At 33.3% G+C, this 18805-nt stretch overlaps 3 protein-coding genes across 5 annotated transcripts; 1 reads left to right on the forward strand and 2 right to left on the reverse strand.

Moving 5' to 3' along the window:
• Nucleotides 1–520: 520 nt before the first annotated feature.
• On the forward strand, nt 521–5105 carry LOC129891585 (eukaryotic peptide chain release factor subunit 1-3). 3 transcript variants are annotated; one of them, XR_008767215.1, is made up of 4 exons: nt 521–598; nt 2713–4163; nt 4334–4525; nt 4756–5105. XR_008767215.1 is itself a non-coding variant. In XM_055966993.1 (2 exons), the coding sequence occupies exon 2, from the start codon at nt 2724–2726 to the stop codon at nt 4038–4040; it is 1317 nt and encodes a 438-aa protein (XP_055822968.1). In that variant the 5' UTR covers nt 521–598; nt 2713–2723; the 3' UTR covers nt 4041–5105. The 3 variants fall into 3 exon arrangements, 1 of the variants encoding a protein (XP_055822968.1); XR_008767214.1 differs by having other exon boundaries at nt 4334–5105; XM_055966993.1 differs by having other exon boundaries at nt 2713–5105.
• Nucleotides 5106–5977: 872 nt separating this feature from the next.
• On the reverse strand, nt 5978–10177 carry LOC129891587 (cytochrome P450 CYP72A219-like). The gene is made up of 5 exons (XM_055966995.1): nt 9838–10177; nt 8943–9160; nt 7992–8233; nt 7199–7586; nt 5978–6693 (listed from the first exon to the last, which is right to left on the reverse strand). Exons 1-5 carry the CDS (start codon nt 10115–10117, stop codon nt 6268–6270), a joined length of 1554 nt encoding a protein of 517 aa, XP_055822970.1. The 5' UTR covers nt 10118–10177; the 3' UTR covers nt 5978–6267.
• A 2166-nt stretch (nt 10178–12343) lies between these two features.
• On the reverse strand, nt 12344–17575 carry LOC129891588 (uncharacterized). The gene is made up of 5 exons (XM_055966996.1): nt 17331–17575; nt 17027–17220; nt 14506–14590; nt 12764–12829; nt 12344–12678 (listed from the first exon to the last, which is right to left on the reverse strand). The coding sequence occupies exons 1-5, from the start codon at nt 17412–17414 to the stop codon at nt 12586–12588; spliced, it is 522 nt and encodes a 173-aa protein (XP_055822971.1). The 5' UTR covers nt 17415–17575; the 3' UTR covers nt 12344–12585.
• Nucleotides 17576–18805: the final 1230 nt, after the last annotated feature.

Raw genomic sequence — 18805 nt, forward strand, 5'->3', positions numbered from 1 at the left:
TTAGAATGAATTTCCTTTTTCTAGCTCTATTTTGTATGTCATATACTGCCTGCACTCTTTAAAACTATCGAGGGTGCAAAAGTGGATATTGTTTTTAAAATTATGTTTACGTATTCCGTGAATCAAATTCCTTGGACTCAATTAGGCTTTCTTTGTGGGTAGATTCATGTAAATTCATATGAATCTGATGACTATTGATATGTTTAGTCGGACAACAATTATATTTTAAATTGTTACGAACACACAAAGCCAAAACACGTGTCGAGCACGACACTAATCAACCTAATAGCAATTCCAAAAAAACATAATATCTCGCAATAAAAGCTTGGTTCGAAAGTCAAAAAAATACCAACACTTTTGACATGTACATAGCCAAGTGTTAGTTTTCTATTTAAAGAAAAAAAATATCTTTAGAGGGAGTAAATTGGAATTTCACAAAAAAAAGTCGGTATTTTAATATATTTTCATTGTGGGCCCTTATAGAATAACTATATATAAAAAAAGAGCCCCTCGATTTTCTCGAGAATTCCAATAACTGCCGTGTCAGTCTTCTCTTTCTATTGATCTGCAGATTTTTTTTTCATCTCTCTAAAATAAGGTACGTTCGCTAAAATAATTTTTCGATTTTTTTTATTTTTAGTTTGAAAGTTGAAATTTTGTGTTTATTTTTCACATATTGATGAGTGATTTATTCGTTTTTTTTTTTGTAATTTTTTGGTTATTTGAGGGATGAATTGATCGATCGAGCTAGTTGAAGTATTTTTTATTGATTTATATTGTTATTTATGGATTATGTGTAAAAAAAATTTTTTTTTGTTTGATTTAGATTATGAAACTGATTATTTAAGAGAGATATTACTGTATGTGAGTTACATTTATTGGAGAAATTTCTGGATTTTTTTTTGATTTTTTAAATTGTGTGAAAAGCTGAAATTTGTGTTGATTTTCGCGATATAGATGAGTGATTTTTTTTTGTTTTAATTTTTGTGTTATTTGAGGTATGATCGATCTAGCTAAGTGAAGTATCAATATCGATTTATATTGTTATTTATGTACCCTATCTTTTTTGTTTTTGTTTTGGATTATTGTTCGTTCAGTTGAGTATTTATCGGAAACAACCTCTCTACCTTTAAGGTGGTGTAATGAATGCGTACTCACTACCCTTTTTATACCCAACCTGTGAGATTACACTGGCCTTTTTGTTTGTTGTTATTGTTTGGTTTGGATTTTGAAAATGATGGTTTAAACTAGATAATAGTATTATATGATTTAGAGAGAAGTACTGAAAAATACCTCTAAAATCGGCGCGAATAATTACTTTCATTCCAGAATTATTGACAACCTTAAAAATATTTTTTTAATTGACTAACTGAACTTAAATACACCCTCAATCTCCGATCTTGCAATATGAGTGAAACGCACCCCTAAATTTTCGCCAAGTTTAGGGATGTTTTCGACACTTTTCTCGGCTTTTTATTAAGAGTCTAATGCTCCTACAAGAGTTTGAGACCACTTGCTATATCACGTGGTAGATCGGGGTGTATATGGGTGTATCTAAGTTTAGTTAGTCAAGTAGAGGTTTTTTTTTTATGGATGTCAATAGTTCGGGGATGAAACTAATAATTCGCGCCAAGTTTATGGGTGTTTTTAATACTTCTCTCTGTGATTTAATTTAATAAGGTGTGTTAGCAAAACTTGGTTTTTGATCTTTTTTTGTGTGAAAAGTTGAAATTTTGAGTTCCCTTTCAACCATATTTGAAGAGTAATTTTGCTTTTTTATTATAATTTTGGTTATGTGAGGTACAATCCAAGTATCTGTATTATTGGTATTGTTGTTAACTATGGATTCTGTGTATTTTCATTTTTATTTTCTTTTTGTTTGGTTTGGGTTTTGGAACTGATGGTTTTAAACTATATAATAGTATTATATGATCTACTGTGTGTGAGTTTCTTTAATAAGGTGTGTTTGCTAAACTTCTTTTTCGGTTGTTTTTTTGGGTTTGAAATTTGTGCTTCCTTTTCACATAGTGAGGAGTGATTTATTCGTTTGTTATTTATTTCTTTTTATTATAGTTTGTGGTTATTTGAGGTATGATTGATCTAACTAGGTGAAGTATCTCTGTTGATTTATGTTGTTATCTATGGATGCCATGTATCTTTTTCTGTCTGGTTTGGATTATGGAACTGACGAGTTAACTAAACATTATTATATAATAATCTATTTGATGTGAGTTACTTTTATTGGAGAAATTGCTGGATTTTTGGAAGGAAGTGAATCTTACATGCTATAACTGAACACTCGTTATGGTTAATGAAATTTGTTGCGCATATTAGCCACGGTAACACTAGACCAAGTTAAAATAGTGAACTAGCGAAGATTAATGAGAGTAGATGTTTAATTGTGGAAGTACACATTTGGATGCTTTACAAAGCTCGGTTGTGGAAGTGGGGAAAATTTGATGTCCTACAAAGCTCGTCGAAGTTCCTATACTAATTTCTCAATGGATATTGTAACTTTATCCGAAAATAATAAACTGTTTTTGCCCTTCATAAGTTTAGCACTCAATAGATGTCGATTGACTAGTTTATTTGATGGATTGGCATTTGTTTTTCACTTGGTCTTAGCTTTGCATTTCTTTTTCACTTGGTGTTAGCTTTACTTGTGCTATTCTTTGTTTGTGTACTAAAAATTTGAGGATCTCTGAACTACAGGTCGATATTCAATGATGGCAGATGGTCACGATAACGATAAGAATATCGAGATATGGAAGATCAAGAAACTTATAAAGGCACTTGAAGCTGCTCGAGGCAATGGTACCAGCATGATTTCTCTAATCATGCCTCCACGGGATCAAGTATCTAGGGTCACTAAGATGCTTGGAGATGAATTCGGAACTGCATCAAACATCAAAAGTAGAGTGAATCGTCAATCTGTGCTGGGTGCAATCACATCTGCTCAGCAGAGACTTAAACTCTACAACAAGGTTCCACCGAATGGGCTTGTGCTTTATACCGGTACAATCATAACTGAAGATGGGAAAGAGAAGAAGGTTACAATTGATTTTGAGCCCTTCAGGCCCATTAATGCATCTCTATATCTTTGTGATAACAAGTTCCACATAGAAGCCTTGAATGAACTTTTGGAATCCGATGACAAGTTCGGGTTTATTGTGATGGATGGGAATGGGACACTTTTTGGGACATTGAGTGGAAATACCAGGGAGGTCCTTCACAAGTTTAGTGTCGATCTGCCCAAAAAACATGGAAGAGGAGGACAGTCTGCACTACGTTTTGCTCGTCTTCGGATGGAGAAACGTCACAACTATGTGAGGAAAACAGCAGAGCTTGCAACCCAGTTTTATATTAATCCTGCCACCAGCCAGCCCAACGTTTCAGGCCTGATACTAGCTGGATCTGCTGACTTTAAGACAGAGCTTAGCCAGTCTGATATGTTTGATCCTCGTCTTCAGGCAAAGATTTTAAATGTGGTCGATGTTTCTTATGGAGGGGAAAATGGTTTCAACCAATCAATTGAGCTGTCTGCTGAGGTCTTGGCCAATGTGAAATTTATACAAGAGAAGAAATTGATTGGAAAGTATTTTGAGGAGATAAGTCAGGACACCGGGAAGTATGTTTTTGGGGTTGATGATACCTTGAAAGTTCTGGAAATGGGTGCTATTGAGACCCTTATTGTGTGGGAAAATCTGGACATTAATAGGTACGTGTTGAAAAATAACACTTCTGGAGAAACAATCATCAAGCACTTGAACAAGGAGCAAGACACTGTCCAAAGTAACTTCCGTGATCCTGATACAAATGCGGAATTAGAAGTTCAGGATAAATTGCCACTACTTGAGTGGTTTGCGAATGAGTACAGGAGATTTGGTTGTAGTTTGGAGTTCGTTACAAACAAATCACAAGAAGGATCTCAGTTTTGCCGTGGTTTTGGTGGCATTGGAGGCATTCTCCGCTACCAGGTTGATGTTAGAGATTTTGATGAACTTTCTGATGATGGTGAGGTTTACGAAGATTCTGAATAGCAGTTAAGTAACTTCACAAATACCAGTGCAGGAGTGGAGCAGGAAGCCTGTACTGGTGCGCGAGGGCTCTCGCCTTACTCGGCTGCTCATGTGTTTAGCGAAAAATTACTCGGAGATCTTCAGGTCTGTGGGCAGAGACGTTATCTTGTTCTTGAATGTGAAGTTTAACAGTAAAGACAAACTTTGATGATCTAACCACCTATCATCTTTTATGTGCAAAATATCTCTGGGTGATTCAGAAATACTTGCTGTATTTCGTTTGTAATATGCTTTTATTTTTCCTGGTTTACTAGATGGATGACCTGCATGAAAAAGTGAAGTATCCAGAAATTTCTTCGAGTTTGTCTGAGATCTACGAAGGTCACTTCTATTTCATAAATCCTGTTCCAGGAGTCCAGCAGGAAGGTTGCATTGGCATGCAAGGGCTCGCGCCTGACTTGGCCACTCATGTGCTTAGCGACAAATCACTGCGAACTTTGCATCAGGTCAGTGGACAGAGACATATATAGTCTTGTCCTTGAATGTGAAGTTGCGAGTATCTTAGCACTTAGCAGTAAAGATCTCCTTTGATCGAGCAACTTATCTTCTCGAAGATTGTAAATATATGCATATTTTCCTTCCTAGTATTTTTCTCTTTTTTTGTGGTTTACTAGATGGATAACCTGCATGAAGAAACGACGTTACTAGTAATTTCTTTGCATTTGGCTTGGATCAGATTGTCACTTTCATCTCTGAAGTGTCGCGTCTGCAGTGTAGCAGCTATGCAAGAACTTAATCTGGGTTCCGTTGGAGTTGACAGGGAGCTATATTTATGCTATGCGCTCTTTGGTGAGTGAAATGCCAGTGTTACTATCGTATCATCTACGAAGTTAGTACCTTGAAGTACTATTAGTATCATATTATCTAAGAAATAATTTGCAGTATGATTTTGCTGAAACAAGTACTATGTAATAGCAATGACTATACATGTTTCGAGATTTTTATGACTGGTATATCGTGTGATAGACCTATTTCCGCACTGAATAAATACTACTATGATATTATCGATGAAGCTGGTAGTTTGTATGATCTTTCTTGTACTTCGTAGTATTTAGTCTCCGTAACTATCTCATGTTGCAGATTTTGTATGGTTATCGTGGTCTTATTGATACTAGTACTATATTGATGGGTGATTTAATCGCTTTGTTGGTAATGCGTTATCTATAAAACACGACTCCATTCTCAGGGTCCGAGATTTTTGATTAAGAATGGAGAATTATGTACTCCACCACTAAGCTTCTAGCTCGCTTTTTGAGTGCCTTTGTTAGATTTTCTGACTCTGCTATAGTGCAATATGTTTAGGCGTATAGTCAAACATTTCTATAATAACGTTACGTTGTTTGCTTCGATATTTAATTTTTTTGGCTGCTATAGCGAATGGTTATTCTAGAGAACATATAATAACATAAAAGATCGATTACATAAAAAAATATAATTGTGTGGAATAATATTGTTATTGAGGATGGATATTATAGAGAGGTTTTACCGACTATTTAAATGATTGTCATGTTCCACTAACAGAAAATAAGAGCAATGATGCTTGCATTAACAAGATATAAAATAGTGACAAACTCAAATGGTGAAGAACTCTCAAATTACAACAACTGTGCCTCAATCCTAAATCCTAAATGAGTTTGGAGATAGGTAAAGGAGGGATGCAACACGAAAACTTTTCACGGAGCCATCCATCCTAGTACTACTTTTGCCTTTTAACTTTGGAGTTCTGATCTGACCAGCCCAGCAACTTGGAGAAAATCAAAAGAGCACTATAATGAGGTTGAAGAGTGGTGATTAAATGAGGAGCATGTGCATAACATGGTGAGAACTCAAAAACGTAGTGTTGTAGCTAGAATCAAATTAAAGTACAATGAAACATATAAATTGTACCATAGAAAAACCATTCTAGTTAAAGTAGATATATCAAATCTATATATCCACCCTATGACAGACAATCACAATAATTACATCTGAGGTCGTCTAAATGAGAAATACAACACAAAGATTTTTCAGGGGCTCATACATCCTAGTACTACTCTCATACAAGCACACTTAAACAATTACAACACAAATTGGAGATAATTAAAGGAGGGATGCAAAACGAGCACTTCTTAGGGAATCAATCATTTAAGTACTGTACTCTCTCAACCAATTAACACGCTTAGCTTAAGAGTTTTGATGTGATCCGCCCCTACAACTTGCGCAAAATCAAAGGAGCACCATGTTGAGGTCGAAGAGTGATTAATGTATGAGGAGCATGAGCATAAGATGGAGATAGTTCAAAAGTATAGTGTTGTAGAATCATTGCAAGTGCCATTTTTGCCTCTAACATAGCAAAATTTTGTCCAATGCATATTCTTGGTCCCCAACTAAATGGAAAATAAGCAAATTTACCATTTGTTGCTTTATAAACTCCTTCACTAAACCTCTTTGGATTGAATTCTTTTGCATCATCACCCCATATTTCATTGTCATGTTGCAAATAAATTGTTGGCAACAATAGTAACATCCCAGCAGGCAATGACAAGTTTCCTAATTTGGTCTCCTTTTGTACTCTTCTACCAATCATAATTGCTGGTGGATATAACCTTAGAACCTCATTGAATATCATTGTTACCTGTTGAAAGAAATTATTAGTGAAGAATATTGAAAATGTCTGTGTGTTTGGTAGGACAGAAGTTTGTTACCTGTTGAAAGAAATTATTAGTGAAGAATATTGAAAATGTCTGCGTGTTTGGTAGGACAGAAGTCATTCACAGGAAATATTCTCCTAAGGAGGGGTAACATCAGTGGCTGATAACACGACTCAAACCTATAACATATAGTTGAGTTCATGCGGAGACAACTTTACCGTTGCTCCAAAACTCCCCTTCATTCAAAAAGTTTCTTGATAATTTTTTTGAATAACTAAGTTTAATAATAATGTCGAAGTGTTAGTTGGAGAAAGTAATATAAAATTTTTAAGTATTGAACTCAAGATAGTTGTAAGAAAAATGACTCTTGTTTCTATCATACCAAACATTAGAAAATGACCTTCTGAATATGAAGAGCATTTTCATATAAAATGACTTTCATCGCACTGAACACACATTAAATTTTGGATAACAAGAATGTATACTTACAATTTTCAATTGATTCAACATGTCATAATCAGGTTTGTTACTCCCAAATACTTGATGAACCTCTTGTCTTGCTTTTTCTTGCCAATCCAAATGCTTACTCAATAAAATCAAAGTCCAAACAAGTAATACTGAAGTAGTTTCTTGACCAGCAAAATAAAATAATTTGCATTCTTCAATCACCTCATCAATTGTCATTCCAAAATTCTTGTTTTCATGATGAATTTGTATTTCTTTGAAATTTGATTCCAATAATATACCTAATAAATCATCTTTTGTAGCTTCACCTTCTTTCATTTCCTTTATTCTTTTGTTGATAATTCCCAACACTAATGATCTAACTTCATTTGCTATTTGCTTCATTCTCTTGTTCCTTTTTGTTGGCACAAACCTATTGTTCCATATTATAGCATATATCAAAAACAAGAGTTAATTAATAGTGTAACAATAAAATCCACAAAATACATCTTCATCCAATTGATAAATTAAAAGTAAAGCCAAGAAACTAGTCTTTATCACATTAAAGTAATTGAACTATATCTATGTGATTTTCTCAAAAAATGCAAATGATCATAAGGTTAAATATATAGCGTCGGTAGGGGCGGAACTATCCTTGTCCAAGGGGAGTCAATCAACACCCCTTAATTTGCCAAAAAATTTCACTGTATAAGTATAAATAGGTCAATTTTTATGTGACAAAAAATAATTTTTATGACTATTATTACCTTTGTTTAAAGTTCAGTTACTTTAATACGACAAAATATATATGTGTATATAATTTATAAGTGGAACTTACCTCCATCCAGGGATGTAAAGCCACCTTGCTACTTGTATAATTAAATCAGCTAGTTCATTTTGAAGCTCAAATATTTGCCTCCCTTCTTCATAGTTACTACCAAATGCTGTTCTTGAAATTGCATCACTAGTCAAAGTTTGTAAAAATGGCCACACATCTATCTCTGATCCCTTTGATGAAACCATATTGTCCCATTTGTTGATCATGTCACAACAACTCAAGTAGAATGCTGGTAGCATGTGCTATATACACATAATAATAACAATAATAATTAATTATGGTTAATTAAAGTAGTTTTAGATGCGTGGGTTGTAGTAGCTCAGTTGATTGACTATTTGAATTTTCACCTAGTTGGACAGAGTTCGAATCCCTATCTTGTAATCTCCTCCTCTATTTCCCCTTCCCCTACCCCCAATGTATTAAAAAAAAAGTGATATAGGATGTGTGCCCTAGAGGTCGTGACAGGGTCATAAGCGGTAAGTATTCCTCCGTACTTAATCAAAGGTTTTAAGTTTAAGAAGAGGTGGATCTGAAATTTTAGTGTATGAGTAGTGAATTACAATTTTTATTTTTGCTTACTAGGTTCTGAACAAATTATTTATACATATCAAATGAATTTAATTATTAACACAAATATAAGGTTTGAACCAATGTTACTGGATTTTACTGAACCATGACTATAACGTTCCGGCCCTGGATCCTTTGGTAAGGAGAGCTTTTATTATTAAATAGAGGTTGGGAAAGGGGAAAATGGAGAGGAAAATACAAGGCGAGGAACCAAACTTCTATCAATAAAATGAAAATTCAGACAATTAATCCCTGATAAGAAGAGCTTTACCCACTAAAATGAGATATTTCGACCCAAATCTGAATTAGTCCAATCCCAAATCAAATACCGAATACTAGATGAAAAACCAAAAAAAATTAAAAAAATTAGGATGTTAAAAGTACCTTCAACTTGTCAAGGTGAAATGCAGGATTGATAATTCTTCTATGCTTAGCCCATTTCTCTGTTTCATAACTTGCTAGTCCTTGTGCTAGCAACTTAGTGATTGGATTGCCTTGAATCTTTTGGTAAATGTAACTTTTTGATAAAATTTCCCTTATAAATTCAGGCTCTGTGATAAACATTGTTGGTTTTGGACCCAACCACATAAAACAATTATTACCTACAAAATAGATAAAGAATTTTAAGTTATATACATCGTCAGCGTAAATAACATTATACATTATTATTAAATCATCCAAAATTTCAAATAATACTTGAATGTAATCTTCTTAAGTGTAAGATTTAAAATCTTGAAAACAAATAAGTGAAAAATGACCTAATAGTGTAGTTTAACATGTGATAGCAGATTATGTCTAAAACTTAAACTCGAAATGGGTTGTTTTTCCTTGGCTTATCGAACCAGCGTATGCCCATTCCTCCTTTGATGACTCCCAGTAGAGAAAGCCTCAATTTTCCGATGTGGATTGAAAGGAAGTAGAGTATATAATTTATATAAACTGAAGGCGAAAACTTTTTTATACTATCAAGTTAAGTTGATTTTAAACAACTATGTATTGTATTAACACTTATATGGTAATCTAGAAAATAATAACCGGTTAAATTGTATGTAAATGTGCCAACATCTAAAACCACACGTTTCAAAATTATTTATTTATTTTTTAAACTTTGATTAATAGTATGTTGTTCAGACTGTTCAAAAAAGTCAGACGAATGCATGTCAAAACTCTTCAAAAATAGTGAATATGATTGCGACAATATTTTTAAAGAGACTAAATAATATGATTTCAATCAAACTATATCATATAAGTTGAAAAAAGATAGTAATAAATTACATACCATATTGCATCATCAACTTGGTGAAGTGAGGCAAAACTCTAGAAATATAGTCATTAGTGAAATTAATAGGCTTGGATTTTGCTTCTTCAACCATTGTATTAATTTCCTTCATATCTCCAAGTAAAAACTTGTAAGAACTTCCTTTAAAACCTTCCAATTTGAGTCTTTTTTCCAATTTTTTTGGATGAATCCACAACCAATTCAAGAATTTCCATGCCCATCTCAAGAATATTATCCCAATCACAAATGAAATTGCAATTTTCATAGTTATTTGCAACATTTTTTTAAAGATAAATAATGTTTCTAGTTATGGAGCTTCTTTTTTTTCAAGTGTCTTTCTACTCTTTAACATGTAGTACTATATATAGTAGATGTGAAGAAGAAAGGGTCAAAGTTGTCTTATCAACTCAAGTTTTCATAATCCAATAAAAGGTGTGTTTGGTTTGATGGAGAATATGAGGAAAAGAAATATCAAAAAATAAGTCATTTTTTTTTGTGTGTGTATGGATTAGAGACAAACATTTTTTATAATTAAACAACAAAAATGCATTGTTAATTCTATTTAACGACAGATTATTAGTAAATTCGATGAGTTACTTGCTATATAATGATAGATTAGTGACGAATTACGTAACTATAAGTATTTTTAAAATAAAATAAAATATGATTGGCGAAAAATAGTTTCTCATAAAAAAAAATGGATGTACCTGACTTTTGGACAAAACTTATTTTTCTTCTAGTTATCTCCAACTCATAACGTTATATCATTAATTTAAGCAACACTTAGATATTATTATGAAAATACTCAAAATCTTTATAAAATATACTGTTCAATTTGTTGATATTATTATCAGTATTTAACAAACGTATTTTCATGAAATGTTTTTCTATTTTTCAATCGAATATTGAAAAGTAAGAATAAGTTATCTGCATACATCTTATTTTCTGCAGACGATACTTGCGAAATCACTGATTAAGAAAAAAAACATTTTTTGAAGAATCACTACATCATTGCCAAACACACCATTATGTCAAATCAGTGCAATAAAAATATTATCTTGATTTATGATCAATCAATGAATACCCATGGCAGGAAAATGAGGATGAAGTTTCTTCTTTTACTTAGCCAAGTTAGTCTTGTATTTTTGTACATATTTTCTTCTTTATTTATACTCTAAGGTTGACTAAAATAGTAATTCAACCAATTGTATTTCATTCAGAGGTACATTGAATTTCCTTGTCCTTTCTTATTTTTTGGTTTTAAATAAAGTAAAACAAGTTAGAAAAATAGACAAGGACATATAGTGATGGTATATTAGTTGGGATTCAAACTACTACTAAAAAAAATCTTATATCATGATCTTCATGTTTTTATGCAATTATCTTTTAATTTTATAGGATGAAGCGGAAAAGGCGAATTCAGAATTTAAAGTTTATGAGTTTTTCTTAAAATTAATTGAATCCACAATTATATATATATAGAGAGAGAAACAGAGAATTTTTGCAAAAAGTATTGAATTTATCTATTTGGAATCATTATCCTGATTAATTCTCGATGTAAAATCCATTAAAATAGGAAAGACTGGCTAAAATACTTCAACCAATCTCAATTCACTTTTTTTTAAAAATGAATATCTTACTTCTTAAGTCTCAGAAGTAGTCAAAGTCTTAACTGTATTTTAATCCAAAAAGGAAAAGAAAAATAATTAAAAGTAAATTTAAGCTATAGATTGCATACATCATCTGGGAAGTTAGTAAGTTGAATTGATATATGATACTCTTAAAATAATTTGGTCCATTTTTTATCTTCCCTTAGCTATTAAGTTCTACACAGAACATTAGGGGCATAAAGGTCATTGCATTTTTTTCCAGAAGATTGATAAGGGGTGTTGCCATAATCTCAGAAAAGTAGAGCAATTGCGTCTTTGTGGAATAGTAAGTGCTCTTTCATCCTTAATTAGAGTCTCAAATTTGATTCCTATATATGAAATCACATTTTTTAGGGAGCAATTTTTTCGTGATCTGAGACACTATGGGAGTAATATATATATACTCATAGAACATAATTATGTCTTAACCCGGAAAAAGGTATCCAAAATCAAGTTTTAATTTGCACGGCATAACAAATAGATAAGATATTTTAATTTGATCTCAATTAACAGCTAAACACTTCAACTTTGACTATTCACATTTAGATACCTCAACTCATCTTCACTCTGTCAGTTGAACACTCCAAACTTATAAAATGATCATCTAAACACTTCTAAACTTCATGTGCCACATCCACGGGGTGTCCATGAGACATAATGGGGACATGATGGAGTATTTAGTTGTCAGTTGAAATCAAGTTGAAGTCTTTAGATGTGCATTCTCAAAGTTGAAGTGTTTACTTGCCACCAACTGAGACCAAATATGAATGTATGTTTTAAGTATTATGCCATTGCACCAAAATGTGGCTAAATGCATTCTCATGGTACAGGTTCTTCAAAAGGAGGAAGATTTAGTCTGCTGAACAAGACATACACAGATACATTAAACAAACAAAAATGGATCTGTATCTAGTGATCCTACAAAGTAAACCCAAAGGCCAAAGCAATAATTTCCAACAACATCAAAGTACATTGATAGCCAGTCTCGAGATAACACGTGTGCTAAAACACGTTTTCCTGACATTCGAGGGCAAACGTTAGTCATCAGCCGATGCATAGGTCTCAACGACACCTACATCACTACAACACAATGTTTGAACTAACGAGCTCTTGTTTTGACGAATTTGGGTCTTGAAGCTTTCTTCTCCAGTTTCTCTCTCTTCTTTCGAGTTTTCTCGTCCTCTTCAGCATCCTAGATAATAATGAGAAACGTTAGGCCAGCTAGTTAGGAAATTGTTTGATCTATGAAGATTTGATTCCCCATTGTTAACACAAACCTCTGAACCTTGAGGTAAAAATCCTTTGAGAAGTCCGGAGAGCTTGTACGCCGCAAATGCAGGTATCTGGAAAGGGAAACCGTAATTTTAGTGCAGATCAATCAAACCACCTAAAAATCTCATTAGTTATCTTACGAAATAAGGGTAAAAAAAACACCTAAACTATTACTTTTTCGCGTATTACACATCCCAACTATCAGTTGTTCCATTTTCCTACCTAAACTATCACCGTCTATGTATTAAGACACACCTAGTTGAGTAGATGGTGATAGTTCAAGTAGGAAAAGGGAGCAACTGATAGTTGCACTAATCAGCTTGGAGGTGTGTTTTAATACATAGATGTTAATAGTTCAGGTAGAGAAAAGAAACAATTGATAGTTCGAGTGTGAAACTCGCAAAAAAGAGTGGACTTCTAGCCTTTTATTGTCTATCGCTCTCGACTGGTCCTATAGCTTGAAAGAATCTACAGTTCAGGTGTTTTTTTAACCATTAACTCTTATTTAACTAACATAAGTGTGAGAGCTATTCAATGCTTGGCTCTGTGCACACAGAAAGAGATTTAGCAGAATGTGGGCTCTTTTTTTTTTTTTTTCAGAATGCGGGCTCTTCACAATTGCTGTTTCCGGAAAACACAAACTTGCTTTCCTTGCAGCGCCATCTTTCCATTGCGTCCTCTCTTAAAGACTTCATTTTCCTTATAAACAAGTCTTTTAGGCAGCCCTTTTCACCTTCATTTATGCATGAAATATACTCTTCTTGTTTTTCTCTTAAAATTTTACCACTTACCTAAAGTCTGCGCATCCAGGTGCTGAAAATTGAACTAGTTTGCTTATTTTGCTATGCTACAATTTCACAATCTCATAGTAGCAGCCAATAGCTTTTTATTTATTTATTTTGACATTTTATGTTAGGGAAATCTTTCTTCATATCCCAAACTAAACCACAAAATTCTCGCTTGTATCATATATTTCCTACCGATCATGCATATCAACTTACTACTACTTCTGGGACCACAAGGTATCTGTGCCAATCACCATTCCCAAACATGAGTGAAGCAATACTCAGGATACCTTTATTACAGAAAGTAAAGGTTCCAGCATCACCCCCTCAAAAAGAGAGAATAAGGAACAAATGATCATTAAAAAAAAAGTTGACAAAAGGAGTGCTGCAATTTGGCTAGACCACTTACTTTTTTGATGGAATATGAGGAACTCGTTAACTTTTTCCCTTTTGGATGATACTATCATCCAAGCCAGCTTTCCTGCACCTTGACTAATCCATGCATCCACAGGGAGCATGCTATAGCCCACAAGCAGCTGGTAATCTATACTTAATTCCTAACCAAATATATGAAAGAATGATGGGGAAGGCAGCTTATTTTCTTCTTTCTTTAGAGGCATCTTTTTACTCACTAATCAACAATAAGTTGTCAAAAGATCATTGCTTATTGATGAACTTGTTTTCAACATTGTCAACAAGACATTGTGGTGATATCTAGACAAAATATAGAGCATACCAAGAAGAAAGACAACAGAAATATAACACATTGTGGTGATGGCTAGACAAATTATAGAGCATACCAAGAAGAATAACACATTGCCAACATTTTACATTTATAAAATTTGGAAGAAGTGAATATGGATATTTCCTACTAATTACATGGTCTGATCCATTCTCAAAAAGCAAAACGATGACTGTGACATGCAAGTAAAGCATGGATAGAGGTATAAGAATAAACTTACCACTAGATATGTATACCAGAACTTGTCGGAGATGATAGATGCCAATTGCACGAAACATGTAATGTAGATTATATCATGTAAATATCTGCAAGCAAGATTCATAGCAAGGTAAGATCACATTTCCAAACAAAATGGTGCAGGAGATTATAAAGTTACCACAAAGCTAGTGCTATGTCTAGGAATATGATCAGTAGCACATATTCACACGCAAATTTTACAGCTTTGACGTCAATTGGCATGACCTTAGATAGGAGGCTATGGAGGACTCAGACTAAGATAGTGGGCTAGGTGGCCGATCGGTTCTCCATAGTAGTCGTAGTCGCGCTCATTTGTCTTAACATAGGATTTTGCATGGGATTACTGCTTATATTAGTTGGCCCAGTCTACTTTGGGTATCCTATTTTATCTATAGTAGTTAATGCCCCTTTATCCCCGATCTTTCCTACCCTAACTTTATCGCTTTATCGCTCTCATTATTTATATCTTTATATTGTCTGTTATATGCCTGGCTTTACTGACCTATGTCTTGTTTTTCCTTGTTTCTCCTCCCTTGTTCTTCTCTCTTAAGCCGAGGGTCTTTCGGAAACAGCCGCCCTACCTTTTAAGGTGGGGGTTAGGTCTGCGTACACTCTACCCTCCCCAGACCCCACATGGTGGGATCACACTGGGTTCGTTGTTGTTGTTGTTGACGTCAAGTTCAAATTTTAGAATCCAACAACTAGCCTCTCTATATATACATTAAAAATGACTATCGCATTAATAGTTTTAATTAAACCCCAATCTACTCCCCCAAAACCCAATTACCCAAAAGTAAAACTAATAAAAAGAACTTTTTATACCAGGAAATTGATATGTACTGGGCCTTGGGGATAGAAAAAGAATTCGTAATTTAATGTCTCCTCTAACAGAGCTAACACATCAGCGAACACCCTCCTAAATCTTGCCCAACTAATTCAAGTCCTATACTTTTAAGTAAGAGAGAAGGCATGAAAACAGATGAAGGGTTTTTCCCATGCCTTTATTTTGAAATAAGTAGGACAAATGAAAACACATGTCAAATCAAGAAATGATTTTTAAAGTTGGACAAACGCCTCCGCCTTTTATTTTACTAATGGCCACCCACAACACGGGATAATAAGACAAGACGAGAAAGAAATGCAGTTATGATAGCTCTTCTTCCTGATGTATAAACCTCTAATATCATTTCATATGAGGAGTCAAAATGTTCAACTCCATCACTAGTTGAACCACAACTTCAAAACACAAACGGATATCAAGCTGATACCCAAAATAAAGGTGAAAAGCATACAAAAATGACAGCATTTCCACATAACTAATACTTTTCTAGCATTCTCAATTAGCAAGAGAGCCTTGAATACCCTTCATTCATCTACTCATCATTTTTATGTTCGTCTTTTCATTTTATCATCGGTTCAAATGAGTGTGACCCGGGGTAGATCCTTCAAAATACACTCAAAGCCTACTAAAAATTGAATGCCCCCATTTTAACGAACTAAAAATCTGATCATACCCAAATCAGTACTCATCTCAGATACTCAAACCCAAGTAGCATAGCTCACAAATTCCATAAAACCAACAACAACATACCCCATGTAATCCCACAAACAAGGCCGATATGAACTAAAAGTCAAAAACAGCTCAAAAAGATAACAAAAAAACAAAATTCAGAACCCAAAAGTAATAAATTATGAAAATTAATTGGAAATGAAACAACACATACCCACAAATTCCACCAGTACTGACATCATCTTAAAAATCGATCATACCCAAGTCAGTATTCATCTCAGATTACTTATCTCATACTTGAATTCAAGTAACATAGCTCACAAATTCCATAAAACAAGGCCGATAATTTATCAAACAAAAGTCAAAAACAGCTCAAAAGATAACCAAAAAAAATAAAATACCCAACATAAGAAATTATGAAAATAAATTGGAATTGAAACTACACATTACCCACAAATTCCACCGGTACTCATATCATATCCACCATCAAACATCTCCCCATCATCACCATAACTAGGCTTCACCATTGAATCACTATGTGTTGTTTCGACTCGGTATCTTATTATCTTATTGTTGTTTCTCTCTATCTCCTCAAAGGTAGTGGTAAGGTCTGTGTAGACTCTACACTCTCCAGACCCCACCTGTGGAATTACACTGGATTGGATGTTGTTGTTGTTGTTATCAGTTCAAATGGATGTGACACAGGGCAGATCCTTCAAGATACACTCAAAACTTACTAAAAATTTGAATGTTCCTATTTTAACGAACTAAAAATCGATCATACCCAAGTCAGTACTCATCTCAGATTTACTTATCTCGTACTCAAATTCAAGTAACATAGTTCACAAATTCTATAAAAACAACAACAACAACAACATACCCCGTGTAATCAAAGGCCGATAATTTATCAACTAAAAGTCAAAAACAGCTAAAAAAAACCCAGAGAATTCATAACCCAGAAAAAAAGATTTATGAAAATGAAACTACACATTACCCACAAATTCCACCAGTACTCATATCATATCCACCATCAAACATCTCCCCATCATCACCATAACTCGGTTTCGCCATTGAATCTAATTGTTTGTACGGTAAAGCATATGCCAATGAAGTCAACAATAATCCAATAATATGCTTCCATGTGAAACTTGAATAGAAAATTCCAGCTCTCACCAATAAATAAATTACCTAATATACAGACCCAAAAAACCCAAAAAAAAAACGAAGCTTTTTTTAGAATTAAACCAAAAAAAAAACATTTTTTTTCTAATTTAACAAAAAATGAAGAGAAATTTTACATTGCAGGCAATGATGACTTGAAAGAGCTTCTTCATATGACGAGTATTTTCTTCTTTACGCTTTTTTGCTCCTTGATTCGCCATTTCTGATTTCTTCAATAATGCCCTAATTTTGGAAAATTGAATTTTATGTCATTGAAGAAGAAGAAGAAAGCGGGTCGGGTTCTTTTACTGGGCTTTATTATTCGGATCATGGATGATGAACTTAAGCCCAAACCCAAACAAGTGCTTATTGGAGGAGGTAGGAAATGGAGTGTGATGTCTTCAAAAGTATTCAGTCTTGAATTTTTGTCTCCGCTTTTAAAATTGACATCAACACTTATTTGGTAGAAAATTATAATGCGTAGATAAGTTAATGTGTTCAATTTATATAATAATTATCTTTTGTATTTTTTTTTTATTTTTTGACTTTTTTTAATGTGAAATTCAACTTCATCACTGTTTTGGGGATTCTGATTTATTCAAATGTGTTTTATGTAAGATTCATTAAAGGGAAAAGTGTTAGCTATTATAAACAAAATTATTATCGAAGCTTGTGACCCAAAATTTTTGAGTAAGAATAGAAAAATTATACATGTTATGAGATGTTTAAAAGAAAGAAATTATCATCTAAACATATATGTATAATATATAAATATGCCTTTTAACCTGGCTTTAACTGACATTTATGTCTCTCAATTCTGGGTGTACACAAGTAGACACTTAAACTTATATAGACTTGAACAAGTATACACATGTGTCCTTCTTGACGTTCTAAGTGGTGATTCATGTCCTATATGACATCTTACGTGGCGTCTACATGTATTGTGTCACGTGGACCTGTTCAATTTTATATAAGTTTAAGTGTCTACTTGTGCATACCTAAAGTTAAAGGGTATAGATGTCAATCAATATCAAATTAAAAGAGATATTTACATATTGTGCCAAATATATATTCAATAAATATATACGCAATGAATAAACAATTTTATCTTTGGTACATCATCATCATTTTTCGAAAATGTAAATCATTCATTACTTTGTTAAAGGACCATGTGGAATCATAAATTTAGTCAAAATTGAATTTAACATTTTAAATTAATAGAGGCAAAATATCGCTATTTGAAAACGAATCGCAATTTTTTTTATATGATTAGAACAATTATATACATATATATATATGTTAGGTATCGAACCTTCTTCGACTAATTCGTGTGTCTACTTCTTTAGATTTTGAACCTCTTAGTCAAAATTCTGACCCCACCATTGTTCATGAACATAACACTATAAATATTTTGAAAAATGTATGTTCAATACGATTGCGAAATCGATTATAAAGTCGATGGTATCGAAAAGCTATATCCGCCCCCTTGTCTAATTATATAATTGACACGTATTATTTTTCTAGTCACTACACTATTTACCATAACAATAAGTCCATATCATGATGAGGAAAGGGAAAATAATCTGTTGAACATGGAAAATTGTGTATTAAA

This window comes from Solanum dulcamara, chromosome 6, assembly GCF_947179165.1.
Source record: "Solanum dulcamara chromosome 6, daSolDulc1.2, whole genome shotgun sequence".
In the NCBI taxonomy this organism is placed as follows: Eukaryota; Viridiplantae; Streptophyta; class Magnoliopsida; order Solanales; family Solanaceae; genus Solanum; species Solanum dulcamara.

What these genes read in the sequence shown, in the direction of transcription:
- LOC129891585 (XM_055966993.1), top strand. Translation starts at nt 2,724, where the DNA reads ATGATGGCAGATGGTCACGATAACGATAAGAATATCGAGATATGGAAG.
- LOC129891587 (XM_055966995.1), bottom strand. Translation starts at nt 10,117, where the DNA reads ATGTTGCAAATAACTATGAAAATTGCAATTTCATTTGTGATTGGGATA. An exon ending in TTCACCTTGACAAGTTGAAG is followed by an intron (nt 8,234 to 8,942) that starts GTACTTTTAACA and finishes ATGTGTATATAG; the next exon opens with CACATGCTACCAGCATTCTA. An exon ending in TGTTGAATCAATTGAAAATT is followed by an intron (nt 6,694 to 7,198) that starts GTAAGTATACAT and finishes TTCTTTCAACAG; the next exon opens with GTAACAATGATATTCAATGA.
- LOC129891588 (XM_055966996.1), bottom strand. Translation starts at nt 17,414, where the DNA reads ATGGCGAATCAAGGAGCAAAAAAGCGTAAAGAAGAAAATACTCGTCAT. An exon ending in AGTACTGGTGGAATTTGTGG is followed by an intron (nt 14,591 to 17,026) that starts GTAATGTGTAGT and finishes TCTTGCTTGCAG; the next exon opens with ATATTTACATGATATAATCT. An exon ending in TTTTACCTCAAGGTTCAGAG is followed by an intron (nt 12,679 to 12,763) that starts GTTTGTGTTAAC and finishes ATTATTATCTAG; the next exon opens with GATGCTGAAGAGGACGAGAA.